This window comes from Mirounga angustirostris, unplaced genomic scaffold, assembly GCF_029215605.1.
Source record: "Mirounga angustirostris isolate CCGP_5_RB_7025 unplaced genomic scaffold, mMirAng1.0.hap1 SCAF_1, whole genome shotgun sequence".
Taxonomy (NCBI): Eukaryota; Metazoa; Chordata; class Mammalia; order Carnivora; family Phocidae; genus Mirounga; species Mirounga angustirostris.
This window is the reverse complement of record NW_026991709.1, coordinates 138,926,185-138,947,255: the sequence shown is the minus strand read 5'-3', so window position 1 is coordinate 138,947,255 and position 21,071 is coordinate 138,926,185. Positions and strand designations below refer to the sequence as shown.

At 36.2% G+C, this 21,071-nt stretch overlaps 1 protein-coding gene across 4 annotated transcripts in view; it reads left to right on the top strand.

Moving 5' to 3' along the window:
* Positions 1-16,701, top strand: part of NGLY1 (N-glycanase 1) — a 56,680-nt gene extending 39,979 nt beyond the window's left edge. For 2 of the 4 annotated variants that reach the window (XM_064588765.1, XM_064588762.1), the window contains 6 exons: positions 59-204; positions 2,183-2,293; positions 3,593-3,757; positions 8,186-8,371; positions 15,442-15,619; positions 15,999-16,701. In XM_064588765.1, the coding sequence (XP_064444835.1) occupies positions 59-204; positions 2,183-2,293; positions 3,593-3,757; positions 8,186-8,371; positions 15,442-15,619; positions 15,999-16,174 (962 nt within the window). In that variant the 3' untranslated portion in view covers positions 16,175-16,701. The remainder of the gene's footprint in view (positions 1-58; positions 205-2,182; positions 2,294-3,592; positions 3,758-8,185; positions 8,372-15,441; positions 15,620-15,998) is intronic. The other 2 variants (XM_064588763.1, XM_064588767.1) reach the window with 2 other exon arrangements.
* Positions 16,702-21,071: the final 4,370 nt, after the last annotated feature.

Genomic DNA, 21,071 nt, shown 5'->3' with positions numbered 1-21,071 from the left:
TTTTAGAAACTTCACTTTTATTTCCTTTCTTTGTGTTGCTCTCTTGTCTCTTGAGTAGACCATGTCTGGACAGAAGTGTATTCTCCTTCTCAGCAGCGGTGGCTGCACTGTGACGCATGTGAAGACGTGTGTGATAAGCCACTCCTTTATGAAATAGGGTGGGGCAAGAAGCTCTCCTACGTCATTGCATTTTCTAAGGATGAGGTACGGCATAAGCAAAAAAAATTTTTTCTAAGAATGAAATATAATTCCTTTTGGACAGCTTTTGAAGATATAGTTGACATACAATAAGCAGCTTATATTTAAAATGTATAATTTAATAAATTTTGTCATTTGTATGCACCCATGAAATTATCTTTGTAGTCAAGAGAGTAAATATACTCACCGTCCCTGGAAGTTTCCTTATGTCCTTTCTTACCCCTTCTTCTTGCCCCTCTCTAGGCAACCATGCATCTGCTTTCTCTCATTATAGATTAATCTGCACTTCCAGAGTTTTATATAAAATGGAATCATACAGTGTATGTTCTTTTTGGTGAGCGTGGTCTGGTTTTTTTTTACTCAGCATAATTATTTTGAGATTCATCCATGTTGTTCTTACATATCAATAATTTATTATTTTTGGGCACCTGGGTGGCTCAGTTGGTTAAGCATCTGCTTTCAGGTCAGGTCATGATCTCAGGGTCCTGGGATCGAGCCCCGTGTCAGGCTTCCTGCTTAGCGGGGAGCCTGCTTCTCCCTCTCCCTCTCCGTCTTCCCTTCCCCTCCCCCACTCGTGTTCTCTCTTGCTCACTCCACTCTCTCTCAAATAAATTTTTAAAAATCCTTTAAAAAATAATTTATTGTTTTTATTGCTGAGTATTCCATTGTATGCATGTACCATAGTTTGTTTATCCATTCACCTGTTGATGGGCATTTGGGTAATTCCCAGTTTTTTTACTATTTCAAATAAAGCTGCTGTAAACACACACAAGTCTTTATATCGCCATATGCTATCTTTTCTCTTTGGTAAATGCCTAGAAGTGGAATGACTGGATCATATGGTAGGGGTAGGTGTATGTTTAACTTTTTAAGAAACTGCTAAACTCTTTTCCAAAGTCATGTGCCATTTTACATTCTCACCAGCAGTATGTGAGAGTTTCCAGTTTCTCTGTATCCTTGCTAACACTTAGTATGGTTATCTGTTTTTGTTTTAATTTTAGCCCTTTTAATAGATATGAGGTGGTATCTCATTGTGGTTTTCATTTGCATTTCCCTGATGACAAATGATACTGAGTATCTTCTTATTGCTTATTTGCCATGCATAGTCCTCTTTGCCCATTTTTTTTAAATTGGGTTGTTCATTTTCTTATTGTTGAGTTTTGAGAATTCTTCATATATTCTGCATACAAGTCATTTTTCAGATAAATGCTTTGCAAAGATTTTCTCCTTGTCAGTGCTGTATCTTTTCATTCTGTCAGTGACTTTTAGAGACAAAATTGATAATGTTCAGTTAATCAATTTGTTCTTTAGGGATTGTGCTTTTTTTCTTTTTTAAATGAGGTATAGCAGACAGAGTTGCACATGTACAACATAATGAATGATTCAGTATTTGTATAGATGTGAAATGATGGGTTGTACTTTTTGATGTATCTAAGAAATTTTTGCCTTGCCCAAGCCACAGTGATTTTATCCTGTGTTTTAAAAGTTTTATACTTTCAGTTTTACATTGGGTTCTATCATCCATTTTGAGTTAATTTTTGTATATAGTCCACTGTGTGGGTTGAAATTCATTATTTTCCATTTGGATAACAAATTGTTCTAGCATCATTTGTTGAAAAGGTTGTCTTTTTTCCATTGAATTGTCTTTGTACCTTTGTCAAAAATTAGTTCTTTAATATAAATTTAATATAATAAAAATGGAACAAGGTTTTATTTGTTTAATTTTATGTAATCAACTTTGTAAATAAGTTTTTAAAAGCTAAATGTTCTGGGAATCTCATTTTGTCACAGGATTTCCTGAAAGTGTACCTGTTAGAAAATGAATAAAAAGTATATTCTTTTTTACTTTTTTTCATAGGTTTTAAAATTTAACAAATTAAACAAAAGATAGCATTTTAAAAATCTAAGAATTACATACATTCTAGGTGGTTAGCAAAAGGTTGATGGTTGTATTCTTGTTAAATACTGTATTCTGTAATTTGAGGTGGTTGATGTCACTTGGCGATATTCTTGTAAACATGATGAGGTAATCTCCAGAAGAACTGAGGTTAAAGAAGAATTACTTCGAGAAACTATTAATGGACTTAATAAACAGGTACGAGCATTTGGCATTTTTGAAAGGACATTTGAAGTTTTTTATATAATCAGGAAAGGCCAGTTTTTAACCCATTGAAATTCTGAAAGTAGTAGCATTATTTTGCAAGCAAAAATATTCTAATATGTTAAAGTGTTTTTCTGTTCATTGAAAATTTTGAGACTTATTTTAAATATGTGGCTTTTTTGCATATTCAATTGTCATAACATCTCTTTCCAAAGTTTAGTGAAACAGAATTTCAGTGTATGTAATACTAGACATAAAAAGTATGTTTTTATTTTTCAAAGAAATTGTGTCTTGAATATAATTACACACATTTCTCCAAGGATGGAAATTTTTGAAAACAAGGCACAGGAAATTGTTAACAGTGACTACTTCTGAAGAGAGGAACTAGAGGTTGAAAAAGGAAGATTCAGTTTTTATTTTATATCCCTTTGGTAGTATTGAAATTTTTTACTATTATACATGTGTGGGGTTTTTTTTACAATTTAAAAGCCAAACCACTAATTTTGCTTCTGGCAAGCAGTTAGAATAGGGCAGATCCACTTAACCCAGTGATTGAGTTTCAAGGTGAAGTTTCTTTCCGTCTGTTTGGAATTTCACCTTCTAATGTGCAGCCCTTCAGAGAGCCTAACCTGAAAATCTGGAGTATTTACTAGAGCCTCTCACCTTGAAAGGCTTTGAACTCCAGCCTATTAACTCCACAGTACTGTGATTCTGTAAAAATTCTGCTGTGTTCTTCTGCACGTGAGCCATCATTTCGTGGTTGTTTTCTCACTCTCTTTTGCTCATACCAGTTAATAATTGGCAAATGCCTGGAAGGGAAAGAGGTGTATTTTCAGTTCACCACAATTCATTTCTTTCCTTGGGATCTTAGCTTCTTTAGCTCTGGTTACCTTGGTAGCTTTCTGTTGTATTTAAATAGGCGTTTGTATGTGTGTATCTGCATGTGATGTTTTGCCCAGCTTTTGTACCTTTTCTTGGTAGGACAGTTGGTCTGGCACAAGCTGGTCTGTCATAGCTGGAAGCAGAAGTTGCTACCTCCATTTTAAAATCTAGGACAGTAAAGAAGAGTTGGATATGGATGTCAAATTATTTCTTTACATAAAATTACATAAAATTTGTAAAATTTAAGTTTTCCACAGTGTCTTATTTTCCAAATAACTATGTGTGAACAAAAAGTTGGTTATATCTTTCAAGATCCCATTAAGATACAAATGTTTTATGTATATTCCTCCTTAGAGGTGGACCTCTACATTTCCCTCATCTTAATGACTTTTTTAAAAACATGAATTTCAGAGGCAAATATCTTTGTCAGAAAACAGAAGAAAAGAACTTCTCCAGAGGATAATTGTGGAGCTTGTTGAATTTATATCTCCCAAAACCCCTAAACCTGGAGAACTTGGTGGAAGAATATCTGGGTCAGTGGCTTGGAGAGTAGCCCGAGGTGAAATGGGTCTAGAGGTATTTAATTCATTATAGCATGATAATCTTCTCACTTGACTGTTTCCAATACTGTGCTCTTTGCTTACAGAAAAATGCAATGGCCATGACCTTTCTTTCTTTTTTTTTTTTTTTTTAAGATCTTATTTATTCATTTGACAGAGAGCATAAGCAAGGGGAGCTGCAGGGAGAGGGAGAGGGAGAAGCAGACTCCCTGCTGAGCAAAGAGGCCGATGTGGGGCTCGGTCCCAGGACCCTGAGATCATGACCTGAGCCAAAGGCAGATGCTTAACTGACTGAGCCACCCAGGTGGCCCCAGGCCATGACCTTTCAATGAACTTTTTAGAGTAATTATTAAAAAACATAAACATGTGAAAGAACCAATAATTGATTGACATAGTATATTCACATGCAGGAGTTAGCAAGGCATGTTAAAATAGGATTTTCCTATGTAAATTTTCAGTGTAGTGTAACTATTACTGAAGTACATACAGAAAAATATACAAATTATAAGTGTACAGCTTAACAAATTTTCACAAATTGAGCACCCATGTAACCACCAACCAGAGTGAGAAATAGACCACCAGAATCTGAGGAACAACCATGAGTTCCCTTCCAGTCACTTCTGCCACCACTAAGAATAACCATTATCCTGGTTTCTAACATCATAGATTAGTTTTGCCTGTTACTGTGCTTTATGTAAATGGAATTGTAACATACGTACTCTTGTGAATACTTTTTTTCTCAATATTATTTTGTGAAATTCAGACTTGCTGCTGCATGTTTATGGCACATTTATTCTCATTGCTGTATAATATTCCATTTTATAAATGCAATTTATCCATGCCACCATTGATAGGTATTTGGGCTGTTGCTAGGTTTTGACTGTTAAAAATCGTACTGCTGTGGACATTTATATACATGCTTTAGGTGAATGTCTTTATGCATTTGAGTTAGGTATATACCTAGGAGTGGAATTTCTAGGTGATAGCCTTGTTGGATACTGCCAAGCAGCTTTCCAAAGCGGTTGGGCCAGTTTACACTCTCACCAGCAGTGAATGCGAATTTTCCACATCTTCACCTGTAGTTGGTTTTGTCTTTTTCATTTTAGCAGCTCTGGTGGTATGTAGTAGTATTACATTGTGATTTTACTTTGTATTTTGGTGATGACTAATGAAGTTGAATGCCTGTTCTTTAAATTTTTGGATATCCTCTTTTGGGAAATGCTTGTTCAAGTTTTTCAAAATAAGATTTAATACGTTTTTAGAGCCATGTTTACCTTTTCTCATATATATATATGAAAAAATATATATATGAATATATATGAAATATATAATATTTAAATATATATATTTAAATATATATGAAAATATATATAAATACGTATACTTATATATATATATATAAATTTATAAAGTACAGTGGGAAAAATAATAGAATCTGGATAATCCAGTGGATGAAAGTGTTTATTTCATATATATTTGCTATATATATCTGGTATTGGCTAGAAATATCATTGCTGGTGTAATTACTATTATATTGTCAAATTTATATTAAGACTTTATGTCTTGATTAATGTCCCAAAATTAAATAATGAACAATGGAAATATGCCTATATTAGGGGCTAGGTGAAAAGCAATGTGCTCTGTAATGGACATTAAAAAAGTACAGTAGACCTGTCCCTTGCGCTTAGGGAACTTAAAGTTCACTCACTAGAAAGTGTTTTATGTAAATGTCTAAGAAGATATGTAATGAAAAATGCTTAGAAGGAAAATAACCCACCATGATATCATATCAAAATTCCAAAGAAATTAGGGTTTTATATCTACTTTTTCTAAATTTGCCATTGTTGCAACTCGTTTCTCCAATAAAGGAATATGTCCAAAGTGGGCAAATCATCCCCAGTAAACTTTGTTTGCTTTTTAATTTACTTCAGGAGGCAGTTGAAAGTGTTGGTTCAGCCACAGAATTACAAGATCTAAATTCAACAGATAATTCAAATCACTGCTGATGCAGTGCAAGTTACAAGTTTAAATCTAAATGAAGCCAGTTTAAAAGAGCTAATTTAATTCACAGCTGTGTTCAATTTAAATAAAACATTGATATTAGGTCTTCATTCTTTTTTCTTTTTATGGACGGATGTGCTTCCTCTTGTATGGCATGTAAGTTGATTAAACTTTAAAAATATGAATTGGGTCATATGCCCAGATTGTCTTCTCTTTTGAAATTTTTTTTTAATTCCTCAATTACTGGAGACCATTACAGACATGGATTTAAAACATCATTTTCCTGGGCGCCTGGGTGGCTCAGTTGGTTAAGCGACTGCCTTCGGCTCAGGTCATGATCCTGGAGTCCCGGGATCAAGTCCCACATCGTGCTCCCTGCTCAGCAGGGAGTCTGCTTCTCCCTCTGACCCTCTTCCCTCTCGTGCTATCTCTTTCAAATAAATAAAATCTTTAAAAAAAAAAAAACATTTTCCTTTTTAGAAGTAGATGTTTGTTTTAAAAGTAAATTGAATAATGAAAAATGTCCTAAAAAGTTCTGGAACTGCACCTTGAAATCGTTTGGAAAAGAAGGAAACATTGGTGATATTATTTCCAGAAAGAAAAGTTTTATCTTAATCTTAGATTTAAAAGATTTTATGAGGGGCACCTGGCTGGCTCAATCAGTTGAGCATCCAACTCTTGGTTTCGGCTCAGGTCATGACCTCAGGGTCATGAGACTGAGCCCCACATCAGGCTCCACACTCAGCACAGAGTCTGCTTGTCCCTCTCCCTCTGCTCCTCCCCCCACTCGCTTGCCCTCTCTATTAAATAAATAAATAAAATCTTAAAAAATAAAAGATTCTGTGAAATATTAATGTTATTCTTGCTCCATTATTCAGTTGCATATATGATTATGTTCAGTAGCATAAGTATCTTTTACCTTTGGTAATTAGTTATCCTTTGTAAATTAGTAGATAATGCTACTTTTAAATTTTGTTTCCATTTGGCTTCTGTCAGCACCTTATAATATCTTTGATAAAGAAGAAAAGAACTGGGAAGTTTTGTTACATGCTTGTTTTGAAGTTATCATTCATAATTATAAATCATTTTATAAAAATAAGCTGCTTTTTTTCTTTACCTTTTTGACAGTAATATTCACAGGTTCTACTAGGGAATTATCTTTTTCATATATTTAGCGTTACTATTTTAATAATGCTGACAGTGATGTATATACACAAACACTTTTTGTTTCTAAGATGTTTTATATTCTGCTTATTGATTCTTGTACATTTGAAGTTTTCATATTGTTTAATACCTAGTACCCAATGTTTAACAAAAAAGCATTGCCTACTCTTTTGATTGATTAGCAAATACTGTGGCAAGACATTGACACAGACTAGAGCAGTGGTTCTCAGTGGTGGGCGATTTTTGCCTTCCAGGGGATATTTGGCAATGTCTGGTAAGACAACCTGCAAAGCACAGGGCAGCCCCTATAACAAAATGCTACTATGCCCATGTTTAAAGAAAAGGGCCATTGTGTTAGTGGCACATAAAGACACAGGATAAATATATTATCTTTCCTAGACTTTAGATTCACGCAGTGATTTCAGGATTTCTGGGGATTTACATTACAACAAACATGAATTTATTTTGGGCTAGAAGTTTTTCCTGGAATTTTAAGGTAAAGCATGACCTTTTGTAGTAATTTACACATGTGGAGAATTGTTTCAAGCTATGTGTCCCAGGCACTCTCCTAGCTTAGGGTATCAGGAAATGATACTAATGAAATGGCTTTAAGTTCAGGCCAGAAGGATGAGAAAGAATCAAGTATATGGAGAGTGGAAAGAATAGCATTCCAGACAGCGGGAATAGCATGTGTCAAGGTCCTGAGGCAAGAACTAGCTGGACCTTTTTGAGGAGCTAATGGAAGAGTAACATGAGATTGGTTGGAAAAGTAAGTAGGGAATAGATCATTTAGAGTCCTAGTAGCCATGGTAAAGGTTTGGAGTTTAAGTACAGTGGAAGTCACTGGAGTGCGTTAAGCAAAAAAGTGACATATCCCAATTTATCCCAATATCTAAAAAATCACTTTCATTACCATGTGGAGCATGGATAGGAGAGGTAAGAGTTGATAGCTGGGAGTCAACTTTAGGAGACAATAGGAGTCCAATTTGGAGATGTTGGTGGTAGAAATGAAGAAAGAGAAGTGAATTTAGGTTGAACACAAATCACAAAAATATAAATCAGAGCTATATATAGTTATACTTCTCGTTTTCTGTTTAGTAATTGTTGGTGCTATATCCACATCATACTAATCCTACTTAACCTATAAAATATTTTCCAAAATTTTTAATGGCACCAACTCTTCATTTTCAAGTTGAAGGAAGCTCTTACCACTGTACATAGCAGTTCCTCATATATAGTCTTCCATTATTTTGAAAACTAATTCTGCTTTCTTTTTAAGAGAAAAGAAACCCTGTTCATCCCCTCTGAAAATGAGAAGATTTTGAAACAACTCCACCTTTGTTACAATGTTGTGAAAGATAGTTACGTCCGAGTTTCAAATAATAATCAGACCATTTCTGGATGGGAGAACGGTGTGTGGAAAATGGAATCCATATTCAGAAAAGTTGAAACAGACTGGAACATGGTAATTTCATGCATGAAACTGTTTAAAAACTTTGTCATTGTTTAAACAAATGTAGATTATTTCAGTAGTGTATAATGTGAAAACTAATATATCAAAATTTTAGTGATCTTCAAACCTGTAAAAGAAAATCCTGCTTCCAAGATTTGTTTAATCAAAAGTCCCTAAGAAATTTGTGCATTTGTATCAAGGAAAGCATCCATTTTCATCAAAGAGGCTGAACTTAACTCACTCATGGGGAAAATAAGTGTGCGACCAACTCATGACTAGTTTTTGCCTGAATATATAAAATATAGTGTTATTTAATTCCTTCACAGGTACTTATTGATTACCTACTAAATGCAGGCTATTGGGGACTCTAACATTTAATCTAAAGTCCCAAGAGCTAACCATTTAACACACTTTAATTTCATAAGAATGTGGATGATTAAGCAGCTATATTGGTTATTTCTTCTCCATGCCCTAAAGAATAAAGGAATGGATGCTAGGACTATAGTAGTTTACTTATACCCACCTGCACTGTCAGCACAGGTTATCTGTTACAGGTAAGAAGCTTTGCCTTTAAACTCACCTCCCCTTAAATACGCGCCAGAAGTGAACACAGAACTATTCACATGACCTCAGTAGATCGAACCATGTTATTGATAAATTTTCATAGGAGTTAATCAGCTTATAGGGAGCTTTTAAAGTTTGAGTAGGAAGGGAAGTTTCTCATTTGTAAGACATATTGGCTAGATTTTAAAAGTAAGTCACGGGTTAACAGCTGCTAGTGTTTATGCTTATCACTGTTCTAGGCATTAATCAGAATACAGAAGACATACAGAGATGAGATCCTTGCCTTTTCTTTTCCAGTCGTATGTTTTGGTTCTAAAATTTACCTTGGTGCTTATATTGGTGATCTTTTTGTATTAAACTAAGAATAACTTACAACATTATTAAAATTGTAGGTTTAGGAATTTTCTTCTTGAGTTGAAGAACATAAAAAATAGAGCAAGATCAAATTGAAAATTTTAAGATGTGTATATCTGTAATTGATTATGTAGTTAATGAGAGAGGATGAACTTCTCTGGAAGACTATTCTTAGCCTAAAGATTCTTCGGAACAGAAAGCAGGATAGGATAGACATGTTATTTATCCAAGGACTAAGCTATCCTTGTGGAACTAAAGAAAGAGTATGCCTTTCTTCCTCACCAGCAGTGTTAATGGAGAAAGTTAATGGAGAAAATAATGACTTTCTGCAGAAGATGTGGTGTGATGAGAAACAGATCGATTCTATGGGATATTTCTTCTCTGTCTTACTCATTTGTTCATCAGCAAACATGTACTGAACGCCTGTTATGTCAGGCGTTGTTCTCAGCTACATGGATAAAAAGATAAAGATACGGTTTCTGCCCTCACAATCTAACAGGGGAAGCTGAAGCATAAACAGCCATCTTATCCACGATGCAGAGTGCTATAATAAGGATATCAACACATTGCTATGGAAACACCAAGGAGGGAGTAATTAGCTCTGGCTGTGGGAGTTGGGGAAAGCTCCGCAGAGCAGGCGACATTTGAGCTGGACGCTGAAGGATGAGTAGGTGTTCATAAAGCAAGGGAACAGTAGGGGAAAAGCATGCAGTACATGGCATGTTTTGGAGTTCTCTGAATAGACCATTGTGGCCAGACGGTATATTTATGAGTAAGAGTTAAATAATGTAAAGGAGATGCAGAGGCCATTAAGTAAAAAACAGGCTCCCACTCAATTTTAAGTTTATGCCTTGATATACGTGTACAAAGGACATCACTTAGAAGTTGAATGACTCTGTTTCGAGTTATAATATGAAGAAAATATTAGAATCTTAATTACACTTACAGAGTCTAATAACTCAGAAGTAATATATTGCCATTGAAACATTGAATTTTCCACCTAAGTCAATATTTTTAGTTTTGTATTAGCATGTTCCCAATTAGGGATTCTCTAGCTCCACTAAATAGAAGAAGCCTATTTCCCACCACACCTTTCCTCAGTAACCTCCAGCCTGGAATCATGACAGATCACATGCAGCCTGCCCTCAGATATTTAGAACAGATTCTTACCCTCTCAAAGAGTTAGCCTCCCAAGAACAGGGAGACTTACTAAATGTTACTGTTTGGCAAATACACTGTTCAGTGATGTCTTATTTGGAAGGAATATAAAAAGCTGAATCAAGAAGACCAATATATCTTTTAGGAGGCAAATGATAACACCTTGATAAAAGTGTTAATAGCTTCCTAATTAGTCTTCCTGCATCTCACAGTTGTTTTCCATGCTGTTAAGCCAGAAAAGCATTTTCCAAACCCCAGTCATTACTGAGTGCTCGTAGGGTAAGAAATAGCTCAAGTCTCTTCTGAGTCTGGCCTCTGCCTTCTTCTCTGGCCTTGCCTTGCACCATGCTACCCCCTTGCTCTACATTGCAGTGGCACTGCCCTTCTTCCTTCTGTACAGAACCCCTTTTACTTTCCTTTGTGTTAGATTCGCTTATTCCTTTGCTTGGAACTTGGTATAAGCCTCACTCGCTCTAGTCCCAGCTAACTGGATCCATTTCCCCCTTTATTTATTCATTGTACATGTACCTCTCCTTCATGACATTTATTTAACAAATTTGTGTAAGAATAGATTATTTGTCTCTGTCCTACTAGAATTGTAAGCATTCTCAAAGAAAAGGCTTTGTCTTTTTTTACTCACTTGTACTCTCAGTATGCATATGTCTAGCATAGTGCCTGATAAATGTTTAGTAAAGATTGCTGAATATAAGAAAGAATGTTTGAATGCATATGGCATAAATTCTATACCACCCTCAGACTGTGTAGAATGTCAAAGATACTCTGTCTTCATTCAGACTATCCCTTGGCATGTCCTTAGGTACTTCTTGCAAAGTGTCATCTTTGTCACTAGAGTCACTTTAGCACTTTTTGGGGTGTGGCATTATGTCAAGAATTGATTCATTTAGTCATTCAGTAAACATGCATTGTCAGACATTGTGCTTGGCCCTTAGGATGTAATGATAAATTAGGAGTCGAGCCTCAAGGTGAGCATAGACTACTGGAGGAGAAAGACATGTGGACCACTTGTTCAGATTAGTGAGATAAGTGCTAGAAGAATATGGATCTGTATATGACTCTAAGGGAAAGAAGACAGAATGAAGAGCCACTATCCCTTCTTGAGTCAGAGATGATGACCTTGCAGAAGAAGTAATACCTGAATAGGCTTTTGGAGAAGGAGGCAGAGGGAGAGTTTCTCAGTGTGGAGATAGGATGTAGAAGAAGGGAGCAGGAGATATAGCATGTGCAAAAGCACTGGGGTGAGAAACGTCTGGTATATTTAGGGAAGAGTATGTAGTAGGAAATACGGGGGAGAAGAGTGGGAAATGAGACTAGAGGGGCAAACAGTGGTCAGGTCCCAGGGACTTTGATTACCTTGCAGTTACGTAATAGGAAACCATGAAAGATTTCAGGCAAGGGAAGGACATGATCACACTCATGATCCAGAGGTAATTACGGAGGCTACAAATAGAAAAAATAAGCATAATACGGAAAGATGTAAATACAGTGGGGACTGACATGTTTGATTTCAGTGATAAAATGGAATAACCAAAAACAATCATGAGCAATACCAATTTACTAGCATTAAATTAAAATCTAGGGGCTTCTGGGTGGCTCAGTTGGTTAAGCGACTGCCTTCGGCTCAGGTCATGATCCTGGAGTCCCGGGATCGAGTCCCGCATCGGGCTCCCTGCTCTGCAGGGAGTCTGCTTCTCCCTCTGACCTTCCTCCCTCTCATGCTCTCTGTCTCTCATTCTCTCTGTCTCAAATAAATAAATAAAATCTTTAAAAAAAAAAAATTAAAATCTATTGAAATGCAGTTCTGCTAGATATGTGTAGGAATATGTGCAGAGTGTCTGTTGTACAGTAAACTTGTTAATTTTTTTTTTTTAACTAGAGTTAATCTTAACAGGCTAAGCAGAAAAATCATTTTAAGAGCAGAGCAAAGAACAGCTTCAACAGTGCAGTACAAACCAAACCTCCAGAAAACCATAGCAGTGGACAGAACAGCGTGGCATATAGTAATCAGAAAATCTTTAAGTAAGGATCTTCTCTAGAATGTGAAAAACATAAAACATAAAGAAGCTCATGTGCATATTGTTCTCAGTCGTGAAAATTGTGGTCACAGCCATAATCCAAAGGATAAGTTTGCGTTGTGTGCATTGTTAATGGCATAGCTGAGACCTTAAGCCATACACAGACTGGTCTCATTGTCACCCATAGGTTGTGATCTGCCTGCACTGTATGCCTTACAGTTGCCAAAAAAAGGGAAGGGATGGGTCACTAAAGGGAGGGGGTGGGGTGCTGTATAGATTTCAAGTCTGTAGGGGTAAACTCCATGACTTCTGATTTTACTCTTCCTGCTGCTAAAGTAAGGTAGCTCTTGGTAGTCCCCGAAACTGCAAGAGCAAGCCTATAGAACTGCACACAGTAAATGGCACCGATGAATTAAACAGCCGACAGCCAAAAATTTGTCTAAGATAACCCAAGAAGTAAGGAACATCCAATAGTTTAAAAAAAAAAAAAAAAAATTCTTTCTCTAGACCAAACAATTGAATATTTGAAAGTTTATAAAGTACTTTTTTTCTCCTAAATAAATTATAATTACTGGTTCTGTTGCTATTACACATAGAAAGGACTACAGTTGGGTATTTATATAAATCTTACTGTTTGGGCACATTTCAGTTATCAAACTGAGTATACATATTCTTGATAGCTTCTACCTCCAGAAATGCTGAGTTAAAATTAGTTGGTTAAAATGGTACAGACAATATATTGTGAGAAAAAGATGACATGAATTTTCAGTATCAATAGAGTCTTTTATTTCCATATACTGTTTCTTTAGCCTAAGAGACCTTTTATTTGCTCACAATGTGTTTGAATGTTTGTTTAAGCATTTAAGAATTCCATGATGAATTCTATCCTATCCTTTAACTTTTTAGAGTCTTAAAAACTGATGCCTTTACGACTGAAAAATGTAAATTTTAGAACAAGCAATTGTCTCAGACATGTTCAACAGCTATTATAAACCTTCTTATGACAGTTAAAACCACAGCTGTGGCCCAGACCCATGTGGTATAACTAAGACAATTCTGGGAGTAAGCTAGGAATTTGAAATTAACCTGACTTCAATCTGTCATATTTTATACCCACACTTTTAGGGGGAGGGGATCATTTGAAACTACTGAACTCTAAAAAAGATATAAGACGTAAAAAAGTATATACTGAGATATAAATCTGAATGTATTTGTCTTAAGATTACTTTTCCCCAGTTCTTTTAGTTTCTTCCAACCACCTTTCTTCCAATAACCCTACTGTTTGGCTCATCTTTTCCAGTTAATCCCCTTTACTAGGCATGGTTTTGAAGTAGTAATTAAATTACAGGTAATCCGTAGACGGCCAGTAGTTTAGGATAGATGGAACCAGTGACTCCCAGGGGGCACTGGTCAGTCCTCAGCCCCAGGTGTAGGAGAAACACTGCAGTGGGAATATGTGGGCATTAGAGGAGTTTATAGTGAGATTGCCCTAAACTTGAGTGGAGCAGTCAGCACTTCCATACGTCTAGGTGTGCCATCCAGTGCAATCTAGTCTAAAGAGTTTAAATCATTTTCCGTGAGGAGTGATTGTTTTTAGTTGTTGATAACTTCCAGCTCACTGATTCTAAAAACTTTCCAATTAAATTAGCTGACATATTTAACCTGGAAGAAAAACTATAGGTTGTGAAATAGAATAGACTATCAATAGAATGCTAGCAGTGATTGATTTTTTACTTGATGACTAAAAACAGGTAGTAGGACATTTCCATGGCAGATGTATCATATGGTACTTCTATTTGTCCCAAGAAGTAAGAGGTTTCTAAAAGAATATGTGTGTATGCAAACTTTTAATACTTAAATACTATTTATTAAACCCATATGAATCCAGAGCCTGTGCCCCCAGAAAACTTATGATTTGGTTAAGATCATACTAAGTATACACCTGATACAAGTTACATTTGGGTAAAGAATTATTGGCAGTTCACAATGGTGTGAAATTCTGAAGGACTGTGAAAGCTGAGAGTTCGGATTTTAAGCTCAAGACAGTTACTTGCTGTACATTCTAGACCATGCAAATGATAGGAAGGATGTGGGCTTTTAAAAAGATTAATTAGGCAGTTGGAGAAAGATGAGCATAAAGTCATGACTATAGTGGTAAGTGTGGTATAAATAAGGAAAGCGTTTTTTTGAGATTTATTTCAAAGAAATGCATGAGTTATTGTGTGAGTTTGAGCATCAGGGATAAGTGATTAAAGAGTCAAATTTTTAGGGGCTTGGGCCTGGGTGAATGGAGTTACCTGTGAAAGACCAAGGCTGTGGATGTCAGTGTTCACGTCCACATCTTCAAGAATGTACTTGAAACTATGAGAGGAGATGAGCTGGAAGCAGCCAGTAAACTTGGATGCCTTAAATAGTATATATTTAAAGTGGTAAGGGTCACTGATAGTGAAAGAATGGGAGCATACTATGTAGAGAGACAGCATGAATACTACATTTTAAACCATTACTTAACAATGACTGAGTTATTTTCTTAACTTAGGTAGATGGCCCATCTCGTTCTAGGAAAGCTTATCTAAAAATCCAGACTTAGAAAAGAAGATAAAGAATAATTGCATTTAAGAGGATTCTTCATTTTCAGCAGGACTCATCATAAAGTTCATGTTAAATAGCTGGACTTAACTAATTTAAAAGAAAATATGATTTACTAAAATGTGGTTAGCATCTACCCCTTAGCGCTATATTTATCGGGGCACCTGTATCCAAGTATCTTTCTTCCAGAGCAAAATACACTATAGGAAAAATTGCTGATAAAATGCAAAATGTTAACAGTAAAAATCTTCTCAGTGGGGAAGAAATTAGGTTTTTAATAATCGTTTGTGTATAGTACCCTATGACAGTAAGACTTTGACTATATGTGTTTTCTGCACTGTTTTATTATTTGTGACAATTCTTTGTTCTCCTCCTCCTTTGTAGGTATATTTAGCCCGAAGGGAAGGATCATCTTATGCTTATATTTCCTGGAAGTTTGAGTGTGGGTCAGTTGACCTAAAAGTAGATAGCATTTCCATTAGAACAAGTAGTCAAACCTTTCAGACTGGAACAATACAGTGGAAATTGCGATCTGAAACAGCCCAAGTAGAACTGTCAGGCGGTAAGCATTTGACTGAAGAATTAATCATGATGAGTATATTTAACACTCTGAAAAATAATTGCACTTATTTGAGCTTTTCATACCCAAGAGTCATTCATACTACTGCACCAAAATAAATAAATAAATAAAATTAAAACTTGTATAACCTCATTCTAATAGAACTGTTTGTGGTTTTTATTGTGAAACACAAATGGATGAAGAAAAGCCATTTCTTTGTTTCAAAGGACATACTTCCTCTATAAGGAATAATTTATATTTATTTTTTTAAGGGTTGATTGTACCTACAGGTTAGGTATAAACTATGTATTCCAAAACTATTTCTTTATATTCTTTAAGTTACTAAAAGCAAAGTGTTAATTATTTTTTTTTCCTCCAACAGATAAAACTCTTCACTCCTATCATGATTTTTCTGGTGCCACTGAAGTTATTTTGGAAGCAAAATTAAGCAGAGGAGATGGTGGTGTTGCTTGGCAACATACCCAGCTGTTTAGACAAAGCTTAAATGACCATGAAGAAAATTGTTTGGAGATAATTATAAAATTCAGTGACCTTTGAGAACCTGAACATTATAGAAAAGCTGGCAATAATCAAGGACTTACCATGTTCTAAAGTAGTCTCTTGGTTCAGTGCATGCTTAGTTGGCAATTTACTACCCTCTGCTAGCATATTTCTTTTGCTGGCTATCCATCATGTACCCCTCATGAAAATATATCTTTATACTATGGACCATAATGAAACCTTGAATTAAAAGCTCCCTTCCATATGTGACTGTAATTTGAAGTAAAGTCTTATTGCCTCAATTTGAGATTTTAATCTAAAAACTAAAAAGTATAGTTTTAAAAGTAAAATGAAGGTATTCATGATGAAATGCTATTCATGATTATGATATAATCTTAAGCTAATAATAGTTATATGACATTTTTTGATCAGCCATTAATTTCTTCATAAATAATTAGATTTCCTAAGATTTTTAATTTTTAATAAATGTGAAAGTATAGTATCTCGTAAGTTACAATGCATGAACATTTTTATGATTGTAAATACATAGGCATTTAAGAAATAAAATGAATTATTTTGCCTTATATCATTTTAGTGTTTACTTTGGCTAAATAAGAATCTTTAATAAGTATGCTAAACACTGAAAACTGTTGGAATAGACGAGAGTTATGAAAACATTTATTGCGTATATTCAGAAATACATTATAAATCCATGTGTGGACGTTTTGAGTTTACTTTTGAGTATTTCTATCTACCTCATTAAATAAAGATCTGTTCCTGTCTTTGAAACTATGTAACTAGATTGTACAGTATATGTTAATCAAGAGTTTTTGGTACGTCCATATAACCTCGCCAGTTGAATTTAGTGACCGTTTATTAAGCGTTTGTGCAAGCATTGTGATAGCACCAAAGGAGGCAGAGGAGAGGAGGACACAGCTCGTGTACTCTCACTCTTTGTGATGTTCTGCAAAGTGAGTTCTCAACTCTTCATACAAGAAAAGTACATTCTCAGATTCTCACCCTGTGCAACTCAGTAGGACATTTGTGTGCATTATTAAAAATGCACTAAGATCCTGAACAAAGGTCTTATATTTGCTTTTTCCTTGTAGTCAAACTGTTGAGGATCAGTTTCTTGCTAAAAAGTTACATTTCAAAAAAATGTTCATGCCTCTAAAGGTAGGAGTCTTGAATATTAAAAAGTTTTCTGGAATTCTCCTGAGTTGAGCATAGCTTCATATGTGGCCAAATACAAAATTGGAGAGCCTTGACTTTTTACCTGTCTTGAGGTGTCTGGTACTGGCACATGAGTACTGTGATGAGCAGGTGGCCCAATCTCCCTAACCCTCATGAGAAAACCTAGAGATTGGCAAGCATAAAGATGTAAGAAAAATGTCAGTCTCGACGGAATGTTCCTCAGCTGTGAAAAGAGTACATTCTAATTTTTACTGTGGCTGTAAGAAAAATGATTCAAGTTCAAATGTCTTATTTTTATAGAGATGAAATGTTGAAGAGGAAAAGTAGCTGCACACTTTTCTTAAACGTATTCCATGAGAGCCTCAACCCCGAGGGTACCTGGTACATGATAATAGATACTGTATTGTACAGAAAATATTGGCAATAGTGCAGAAATTACAGAGCAAAACGATTCTCGGTAATGTATAAAGCTAAGTGACGATAAACTGGTAAGGCCGAAGGAACAGGCAAAGAAGGGCTGATCGGGCAGACCCCTCTCACAGTGGCACTAATATCAGAGCTCAGTCTATGTAGCAGTCCTTTAGGATCTTCTCACTTAGGAGTACATGGTGCCTTATGCCTAGAGTGAATGCCAGAGCACTGGGGGCGTAACTGCACCACCTTCTGGAAACGGACTCTGTCTGGTTGAGCAGCTTTCTACTCTGGTTTTACAGTCTGCTTTTGGTTACAGTGAGTTTGGGTGGAGGGCGGTTTAAAAAAGTATCTGTGCTGGAATTCACATTCTCAAGATGAACAAGAAGCTACAACTGAGAAAATCGTGAGTTTTATCAGTTTACAAGGAGAAGTGCCTCACGTTAAAGGAGGGTTAGAGAACAGTTTATCGTGGACTTTTGGAATAGGAAAGGTTGTTGGTGATCATCTCACCCGGACTCCACTTTTCCCTGAGGAAACTCAAACCCAGAGAAGTTAAATGACCTGTCTAAACAATGAGTTGCTGTTCTAGTGGGTGTTTCACGAATAGATACTTCGATAGGAATGTTCGAGTTGAGATGTTAAAACTGATACCAGAATCAGCGATTTTTCTACCTATAGGTAAGCTTTCCTGGAGAACAAATTTATTGTAATTTGATGACAGATTGTTCTAGATATGGATGCTTTGGCATTTGTGTGAAAATTTTTTAAATAATTTTTTCCCTCTGTAACAATAAATTGTATGTTGATTTTATAGTCCAAGTGAATACACTCTTCTAAGCTAATAACTGACTCAGGTGGCATTCCTTCCTTAAACACTCTTGGGGGGGAAAAGAATAAGAATAAACCAACACAAGTCATGATTGGTTTTATTCCACTTAGCGTGTATTACCGTCACATCTTTATATGGACCAAAACAGTGCTTTATTTCTGATAAGAGATTTGGAATGGACCTAAACTAATAATGGTCACCTTTGTAGTGTCTAATGAGTGCCCATGACTTGAGTGTCTCATTCGATCATAGTGGCATCGTGTGCTAGGCCTAGTGACATTGTATGTATTTTGAAACTGAGAGGCTAAGAGGAGCCAGCAGCGTTTTAATGTCATTCCCTATCATTAAAACACCACAATGAATACAGACTCAGAAGGTGAGACCTTGCTCTCTTAATTTTCTAAAGACTTGTTCCGACAGTTGCAGCAGCAACTAGAAATCCATAAGTTAGCCAGGAAGGGCCTCTGAGGGGCTAAAATAAGTATCATAAAGTCTAACCACTGAAGCCCATATTCTTTATTGGGAGAGAGCATTTTGGGTTGTCTCTCGAAGTCTGTTATTTACTGATTTTAAATGTTTAAATTGTTAAAGCCATTTTTGTTAAAAAATTCAAACAAGACAATAAAGTAAAAGTGCTCCCCATACTACACCGTTTACAGGAGTCACCGCCAAAAATGTTTACATGTGTTTTTCCAGAGCTTTCCTGGAGATTTTTGTATTCATACATGTACACATACACACAAAATCAGTTTTCATGTATTGGGTTTTTGTCTTTTTATGTAAGTAGAAGTGTATTTTCTTTGCTTGTGTTCTTAACAACGTGTCTAAAGAAATCTTTACATGGTTGGCCATAGATCTGCCACATTCTTTTTAACTCCTTTATTCCCTTATTTACAGATATTTAAGTTTTTCCCTTTTTTATTTCAAACACTACTGCAGTGAACATCATATTTCTTTCACACAGAATATATGCAAAGATATGTGCATTTTTAATCTTAACCTGTCTACCATCCCATCATTTTCTAAAGGAGGTACATCAGTTTACACACTTCAGTGATAGTGCTCGAGAGCACCCATTTCCTCCCATTCTTGCCAAAACCACATATTGTAGTTGTGGTAGCCAGCCCTCAATGAGCCTTGCCTCCATGTGTTTGTGTTGTCCCTTGCATGCTAAATTAGAGCTGGCCTGTGTGCCCAATAGAATATGGTAAAAGTGACCATGTGGGATTTCTGAGGCTTTATCATAAACAACCTTGCTTGCTAATATTGCTTACTCTGGAGGAAATCCGTTGCCATGCCCTAAGGCCACTCTGTGGGGAGGACCAGAGGCTCCCTCCAACCTCTAGCACCAATCTTCCAGCCACAGAAGTGGATTCTCCAGCCTTCAGTGACTAGCTTCATGAGAATGAGACGCCTCGAAATGGAAATGCCAACCCAACCACTACTGAATTCCTAATGCCCAGAAAACCATTATAGCTAACTGATTTTTAAAAAGACACTTTGGGAGTGCTTTGTTTATACAGCATTAGATGACTGTTATGGACTAAGTATTTGTGTCCCCCCTCTCCACTCCCCGTACCAAGGCCTATGTTGAAATCCTAACCCCCAATGTGGTAGTATTAGCTGGGGAGGCCTTTGGGAAATAAGTTATGAAAGTGGAGCCCTCATGAATGGGATGAGTGCCCCTGAAAGCGCTTGCTGCTTCTCTGCTTCCCACCCTGTGAGGACACAAGAGGTCTATCTATAAACCCAGAAGAGGGGAGGGCCTTCACCCATAACCCAACCCGATTTCAGACTCCCAGCTTCCACACCTGTGAGAGATAAAGGTTTGTTGGTTAACCCTCTTGGTCTATGGTAATTTGTTACTGCAGCCCAAACTAAGACAAGGAATAAAACAGCAATGTTGTATTTGTGCATCTCATGGATGAAAAATATCTAGTTTTAAGTTACATTTCCTTGATTAGTTGTGAGGTTAAACAATTTTTCACGTGTTTATTAGCCATTTTTGTTTCTTAAGTTTTCTGTATACAGGCATACCTTGTTTCATTGCACTCCGCTTTATTATGCTTTGCAGACATTGCATTTTTTACCAATTGAAGGTTTGTGGCAACCTTGCTTCCAGCAAGTCCATCAGCACCATATTTTCAACAGCATTTGCTCACTCTGTGTCTCTGTGTCACCTTTAAGTAATCCTGGCAATGTTTCAAGCTCTTTCATTATTATTATATTTGTTACGGTGATCTGTGATCAGTGATCTTTGATGTTACTGTTGTAATTATTTTGGGGTGCTATGAACGGCACCCATATAGAAGACAGCAACCTAACAAATATGTGTGTTCTGACTGCTCTACCAACCAGCTGTTCCCTTGCCTCTCCCTCTTCTTGGGCCTCCCTGTTCCCTGAAACACAATATTGAAATTAGGCCAATGAATAACCCTGCAATGGCCTCTGAGGTGTTGGTGTGAAAGGAAAAGGCGCATGTCTCTCACCTTAAATCAAAAGCTAAAAATGATTCAG